Source organism: Scyliorhinus canicula, chromosome 5 (assembly GCF_902713615.1).
Source record: "Scyliorhinus canicula chromosome 5, sScyCan1.1, whole genome shotgun sequence".
In the NCBI taxonomy this organism is placed as follows: domain Eukaryota; kingdom Metazoa; phylum Chordata; class Chondrichthyes; order Carcharhiniformes; family Scyliorhinidae; genus Scyliorhinus; species Scyliorhinus canicula.
In genome coordinates this window covers 8,477,394-8,485,305 of record NC_052150.1, presented here as the reverse complement: position 1 = coordinate 8,485,305, position 7,912 = coordinate 8,477,394, and the positions used below count along the sequence as shown (strand labels likewise).

At 47.0% G+C, this 7,912-nt stretch overlaps 1 protein-coding gene across 1 annotated transcript in view; it reads right to left on the bottom strand.

The window, feature by feature from the left end:
• Window positions 1–507: 507 nt before the first annotated feature.
• Window positions 508–7,912, bottom strand: part of gad3 (glutamate decarboxylase 3) — a 77,952-nt gene continuing 70,547 nt past the window's right edge. Inside the window, exons 13-15 of the mRNA XM_038796529.1 lie at window positions 5,436–5,543; window positions 3,183–3,272; window positions 508–1,127 (exon numbers count right to left, since the gene is read on the bottom strand). Coding sequence (XP_038652457.1) covers window positions 954–1,127; window positions 3,183–3,272; window positions 5,436–5,543 — 372 coding nt within the window. The 3' untranslated portion in view covers window positions 508–953. The remainder of the gene's footprint in view (window positions 1,128–3,182; window positions 3,273–5,435; window positions 5,544–7,912) is intronic.

Genomic DNA, 7,912 nt, shown 5'->3' with positions numbered 1-7,912 from the left:
AGGTGCGAGCTCAAGATGCTTTGGCCTGGATCTTTGAATTAGATATTGATGTCTGATTTGATTTTTGTGACTGGCATGTGAAGAAAGGCCCCATGATTTTCCAAAAGCAACCCAAGCCAGCAGGGGACAGTAGGAAATTATTGGACTAGGAATCTAGACGGATGATGTAAGTTCAAATCCGACCACAGCAGCTGTGAAATATAAATTTCATCAAATAAATCACAAATGGTGACCATGAAACTATTAGATGGTTGGAAAACATGATTTGGTTCGCTAATGTCCTTAAGGGAAGGAAATCTGACATCTCATAGAATTTACAGTGCAGAAGGAGGCTACTCAGCCCATCGAGTCTGCACCAGCCCTTGGAAAGAGCACCCTACCCAAGTCCATACCTCCTCCCTTTATGCACACCTCCACCCTATCCCCATAACACCACCTAACCTTTTTTGGACACTAAGGGGCAATTTAGCATGGCCAATCCACCTGGCCTCCACATCTTTGGACTGTGGGAAGAAACCGGAGCACCCGAAGGAAACCCACGCACACACGGGGAGAACGTGCAGACTCCGCACAGGAGAGTGACCCAAGCCAAGAATTGGACCTGGGACCCTGGAGCTGTGGAACAAATGTCCTAACCACTGTCCTCTTGTGCTGCTCAGTCTATACCCAGTATGGCCTAGATACACAACTCCAGACCCATAGCAATGTGGTTAACTCTTAACTGCCCTCTGAAATGCCCGAGCAAACCACTCAGTTCAAGGATGATGATGGATGGGCAATCATTTATGCACGAACAATAATTTGTTGAGGCCTGTAAACAAACACCAAAGAGAACCCATAGTCTAATTTTATCATCCAGCAGTTCATTTGCTCAGAGGTTAAGCAGTTCATAGCAAAGGTAAGCAAAAAAAGGTTCCCCCAAACATTTTACTATTTCTGTAACTGCTTCGAATTTATAAATCCTGCCCAAGCCTCGCAATTTCTTCAATCAGGAAGTCGACATCGGATGCGTTTGTAGCTGGGTTCGAAAAGACCATTCGGAAGAAGTTCACCTTGTCCCTTTGTGGTTGGTACCCAACCATTGTTGACCCTTCCTCCATCATGCACGCTTTAATCTTTGGTGCCACCTGAATATCAACAAAGAGGCAAGTTGAGGATTTTGTGGCTCAGAAAAAAAATTTGACATTGAAATGGGAGGTGCCTTGTGCCAGGAATTCCGAATCAGCCAGGTCTGATGAAAGGCCATGAACCTGAATCTTACGGCGGGATTTCCAACCCCCCCTAACCGCCCCCTCCTCCCCGGCATGTTTAGCGGTGAAGGAGGCGGTTTGCTATTGGCCGGCGGTGGGACCTTCTGGTCACCGGTGATTCAATGGGGTTTCCCATTGTCCACACTCAGTGGCTCAAGGTTCCATTGGCAGGAACAGCCAGAAAAATCAATCCAATGAACTCTGTTTCTCTCTCCGGATGCTGCCTGACCTGCTGAGTATTCCCAGAATTTCCAGTTTTTATTTCCGTTCTGGAGGAGCAGAATGGGGCATATGGAAGGAGCAAAGTATTAACCCACCAGCATGAAATGATGAAATAATCGATTGGAGAATCTATTTTCGACATGACAGCCACCATCTCTAAGAAACTTAGACAGCCTCCAAGTACTTGTATTTTTATCATGGCCGTTCTGATTTCTCAGGCAAAATCAGATATAATAAATATTGAAGACATGGAGAAGAGGTGTTCGAGGTTCTGCCATCAAGTAAAACGCCAAAGGCTGTGTGCAATGTGTGTGATTATGGGTCGGAGTTTACTATAGAAATAATGGCGGTCATTGTTATTTCTGCGTAAATCAGGCAGCACCTTCGGATGAGCGTAGAAAGTCTATATGCTGATATCTGAGATCCACCGCTTCTCTGCCAGCTACGCAAAGTGGCATCTTATAATAATAATCTTTATTAGTGTCATAATAGGCTTACATTGACACTGCAATGAAGCTACTGTGAAAAGCTCCGAGTTGTCACATTCCGGCGCCTGTTCGGGTACACTGAGGGAGAATTTAGAAAGTCCAATTCACCTAACAACATGTCTTTCTGGGCTTGTGGGAGGGAACCGGAACACCCGGAGGAAACCTACACAGACATGGGAGAACGTGCGGACTCCGCACAGACAGTGACCCAAGCCAGGAATCGAACTCAGGTCTCTGGAGCTGGGAAGCAACGGTGCTAACCACTGTGCTACGCAACCGTGTCTCCATGGTCTAGCTCCCTATTCAAAAGCATCGAATGGCATGAAGTTCCTGTACTGATGTGACTGATGATCCCAACTTTCGATAGACTGTTAGGTCTTTTTCATTACAAAGTACTTTTTTAGAGATGCAATAAGTCTCAATTACTGTTGAACAACTCGGGCACTGAAAATGAACTTTACACGTGTGAATCAGCATTCCTTCAGATTGAATTATTGTTGGAGATTTTTAAAAAATTTGTTTTCCTTGCTGCCTCCTTTTTCACACTCTCTCAATCCCATCTTCATTTATTCTTTCTGTACCTTATTGACACGAGTTGGATACTTTAACTGACACCTCCTCGTTCAGACTCTGTGCGACTCATTTCGCAATACTCCAATCTGATTGGTTAAGGAGGCACAGAGTTGCTTGCCTGGTTCACACAAGTCCCAGATGCCTCATGCGAGTCCACTGCGCTTCTCAAACTTGTAGCAAGGCCCAGCACAAAAAAAAACATGTCACAGCAAGTAACTGGGCGAGGCAAGTTTAAAAACCACTCATTCACCCAGTACAGTCAACACAGGCCCAAAAGAACTTGTCTTATTTCAAAGGAAAACCTCCAGTGTGAGAGGTGAGAAACACTCTTCAGAAAAAAAGTGCATGTAAAATATGCCCCCCTTTTACTTTGCCAGAAGGGGTTTAAGGGATTTTCAGAATTGCTGGACAAAATATCAGAAGAAGATGGGCAGAAACCTTCAAGAAAAGATGCCATTTATGTCACTGCTCCAGCCTGCCCTCTGTTGTCCCAGGCGAGAGGCTTCGGTCAAATTGGCACATTGGTTTCATTTGAATTGTGCCTCCTCCCGGATGATCAAATTGTCTTTGCCCATGGGACATACCAGCTTGCTCTTGCACATTGGCAAAGAATGAACAATTGAGCAAATAACATCAGTTTGAAGCTCACCTGATGAAGCTTTCTGTCCTGTTCTGCATTTTCAGGCATTCCTTTGAGACTCGGTGGAATGTACCAGAAACACACATTGGTGTGCTCGGGCTGAGTGGGAACAGGAAAGTAAAATAGACAAACGCTTGTTGTTATTCAAAAGTAGAGACGGATAACCGCTGATTAATGTGTCAGAATTATTTTTTTTCTTGCTGTTCCGAGGAGTAAATCTTTGCCAAACTCTCTGACAACAATGTCTTAATCCAAATCGCAAAACAACACAAGAAAATACACAGGTTTACACTGTTGATGGTGACATTGGTCCTTTGTGAAAGTGCAAAGTGGTTGATTGCCAGTTCACGTTGTTTACCCTCTGATCTGCCACTGATTTCAAAATATCAAGGCAGGGTCAAATCAATTCTACCTTGAAATCTTTACGTGATAGTAATACTGAATGAGAAAGAGGTCTAATTTTTTTGTTCTTTTATAATACCAATAATTCAACAGCGATGACGTTGCTTTGTAGGCTATCTGAATATTTGAGATGTGGAGGATGGTGCTTTGATTTGGGAATAGCAACCTCTGCAGGTTTATCTGATTCACTAAAATGCAGTCATGGGCTGCTTGATGATTTTCCAACAGTGCTCTCCTACTGTGGAATGAGTATGTTTATATTCACACTCTACATTCCAATGAAGGTGTATCTTAAAAAAGTCTTGTTGGCGTTGAGATCTCAAGCCCAATGGGATTTGCATCAATCCTAAGAAGTCATTATGAACACTATTTGTATTGTTGATAGGACCTGAAATCCAACAGGTCTTTTTGAATCAACACCAATTCGAATCATAGAGTTGCAATGTTGTAGCACAATTTTGAGAATTCCAGTCAGTACCATTCCTCCTCTCAATTTGCATTACCTTGAACACTTATTACCCTCAAGAGCCCATCCAATTTCCTTTTGAAATGATTGATCGTCCCTGCCACATACATGGGCAGCGAGTTCCAGGTCATTACCACTCGCTGCATCATGAAAGGGCTTCCTCACAGCCTACCTTTTATCTCTTGCCCACATACTTTTATATATATGTCCTTCTAGTCCTTGTACCATCAGCTAATGGGAGCAACTTTTCTTTGTCCACCTTGTTTTCACCTGTTACAATCTTCTACACCCCTCCTAGACTTTCCCTCAGTCTCCTTTGTTCAAAGGAGAACAACTCTAGCTTCTCCAGACTAACCTTGGTGCTAAATTTCCTTATCCCTGGAACCATTTCTACCCAGGCCCACTGGCAGGCTCAAACCTTTTGCCAATTTCAGGGGCACAGCAGCACAAACTGGGGAACCCTACGGTCGAATCCCGGCAAAATGTCTGTTGCCCCAGTGCCATGGCTGTTTGAGAAATGATTCAAATGCAGTATGCCACCCGAATGATGCATCATCATGGAGTCATACTGACAGGTGTGCACACAGCTTCAAATGGGCAGCTGTGGGAAAACGCTGAGCGGGAGCTAGACATACACCCCACCGAGCGTGGCAGACATTATAAGATACAGTCTCTGCTGACCGCCACGTTTCCCAATGGTTACGGTGAAAGCCTAAATAAAGCACTTGGGCCTATCCTCTCAGCTGAAAAGGTGAATAGGATGGAGCGATACAGGGCAGGGGAAGATGAAAAAGCCCCACGATATTCCCAATAATATTGCCCCACAACCAACATGCCCCACGAGACAAATTGCAAAATGGGAGCTGATGGAAAGCCAACATTTAAAGTAAGACAGTGCTACACATCTGTACACTTGATGACTAATTTTACAGCTGCATTCTCCCAGCTCTCCCAGCTTTGAGCCTCGCAAATCAGAAGCCAGCACCAGGGAGTCATAACAGGACAAATGATGTGGATGGATCCCCACAGTTTGCTGGCTTTAACTTTGAAGGATAAACAACCATTCTGATATGTGGTTCAGTGCACCCACCTCCCCCCTTGTCCTTTGATCCATAGTATCCATCGAATTTCTACAGTGCAAAAGAGGCCATTAGGCCCATTGAGTCTGCACTGGCCCTCTGAAAGAGCACCCTGGCTAGGCCCTCTCCCCCGCCCTATCCCCGTAACCCCATCTAACCTTTTGACACCAAGGGACAATTTAGCATGGCCAATCCACCTAACCTGCACATCTTTGGACTCTCTAATGGATTGTAATCCAGATCCCATAGGGGGAAAAGATACTGTTTCAATGTACTTAGACCTACAGTATAAAAACACACTGCTTAGAAACTTACTTTGTCATCAAACACCAGCTTAAAATCATCTCTTCCTTTGAGTGTGTGGTGCAGGTACTCTGCAAGTTCAAGGCATTTATCAATTTGCTTCTCAAACCCTGATGTACCCTGTAAAGTATAACAGCAAAAGTTAATCTATATCACACTGTATTGTGATATTGTATGTAGTAACTCCAGTGACAAAGAAATACAAAGATCGGCTCTTGGATTGCTTGTTAGAAAGAAAGACTTGTATCACTTCAGCCTCTTTCACAACTTGAGGACTTTCATATGCTGGTTGAGCGGCTTGCCCTATCTTGAGGAACTGTGGTCTGACTCAAGTAGATACTTCAAACTGGTTGATTTACACTATTTAGACTATTAACACAATGTGCCACCCGACACATGGTCGGCAAGTAAGCACAGTGGTTAGCACTGTTGCTTCACAGTACTAGGGCCCGGGGCTCAATTACCGACTTGGGCCACTGTCTGTGGGGAGTCTGCACTTTTCCCCCTTGTCTACGCGGGTTTCCTCCGGGTGCTCCGGTTTCCTCCACAAGTCCCGAAAGACGTGCTGTTAGGTGAATTGGACATTCTGAATTCTCCCTCTGTGTACCCGACCAGGCGCCGGGGTGTGGCAACTAGGGGATTTTCACTGTAACTTCATTGCAATGTTAATGTAAGCCTACTTGTGACACTAATAAAGGTTATTATTATTACCTGGTAGGCACATTTCTCTTGAGTACTGACTATTCCATCCTCTCTACATAGTCTCTGGAATAGTATCACTTCTGCACCATGATTACATCAGTAACTTATTCCCATAACTGTTCTATTAACTGTTATACTACACCACCCAATGTACAGCCAATGTACTTTTTGAAATGTAGTCATTGTAATGGAAACACAGCAGCCAATCTACATCCAGCATTCTTTCACAAACTGAAACGTGATAATGACCAGACGATCTATTTTTGCAATGTTGATTGAGGGGTAAATGTTGAGAAGATATCTCCCCTGCTATTCTTTAAGGTGTGGAGATGCCGGCGTTGGACTGGGGTGAGCACAGCAATAAGTCTTACAACACCAGGTTAAAGAGGAAGGAGCAGTGCTCCGAAAGCTAGTGTTTGAAACAAACCTGTTGGACTTTAACCTGGTGTTGTAAGACTTCTTACGGATGCTAGGATGGCAGTGCCAGGGTGCCCAGGTAGCATCTTGCTCTTGCTAAGGATCGGGCCCCAGGGTGCCCTGCTCTTGTGAGGTGGGCACTGTGATAACACTGTGAAATTTTTCACACACAAGAGGGAACAAACAGATTAGTTTATCGTTCCATCTGAACAGCAGTACCCCCGGGAATGCTGTACTCAGCATTGCACTGGAGTAACAGCCCGTATTTTGTGGTCAAAGGTGGGATTTTGTGTACCTGACAGCAGCGGGCATCACCACAGGAGAATTTGGAGAGCCGCTAAAAGTCAACGGCTCTCCCAATGATGACACCCGCCTTCGACGATGCTCATCGCTCGCTGCATGGAACTGGAACCCACAACGTTCAGGACATGTGAGTGTCACCGACTGAGTCTGCCAACAGCTGAGGCTTATCGAGCCAAGAAGAGATCCATTCTTCTAACACAGGAGGGGATTAATGTCACTGGACCACTGAAAAAAATAGAATTGGGTACTCTAAATAATATTTTTTAAAATTTGGAATTGAAAAGCTAGCCTCAGTAATGGTGACTATGAAACCGTTGTCGATTGTTCTAAAACACCCCGGGCGGGATTCTCCTGTATCCGGCGGGGCGGGGAGTCCCGGCGGGACGGAGTGGTGCGAACCACTCTGGCATCGTCCCGCCCCAAAGGTGCGGAATCCTCCGCACCTTCAGGGGCTAGGCCGGCGCCGGAGTGGTTTGCGCCCCGTGGGCTGGCGTGAAGGCCTTTGGCGGCAAGCCAGCCGGGGCCGAAGGGACTCCGCCGGCCGGCGAGAGTCCGCGCATGCATGGGAGTATCAGCGGCTGCTGACGTCATCCCCGCACATGCGCGGGGTGGGGGGGGGGGGGGGTTCAGCTACACGTCGGCCATCGCGGAAGCTGACACGGCCGACACGTAGGACAAAAGTGCCCCCATGGCACAGGCCCACCCCCGTGGATCGGTGGGCCCCGATCGGGGGCCAGGCCGCCGTGGGGGCAGCCCCCGGGGCCAGATCGCCCATTGCCCCCCCCAGGACCCCGGAGTCCACCCACGCTGCCAGGTCCCGCCGTAAGGAACCTAGTCTGATCCATGCTGGCGGGACCAGCAAAAAACCAAAGGGACTTCGGCCCATTGCGGGCCGGAGAATTTGGGCGGCCCCGGGGCCCATTGAGTTGCGCCGGTCCCTGCCATTCTCCGGGGCGGGCGGCGCGATTCACGCCTCGCCGACTTTTGGGGGGGGGCGGAGATTTCAGAGGACGGCGGGGGCGGGATTCACGCAGACCCCCGGCGATTCTCCAACCCGGGGGGGGGGG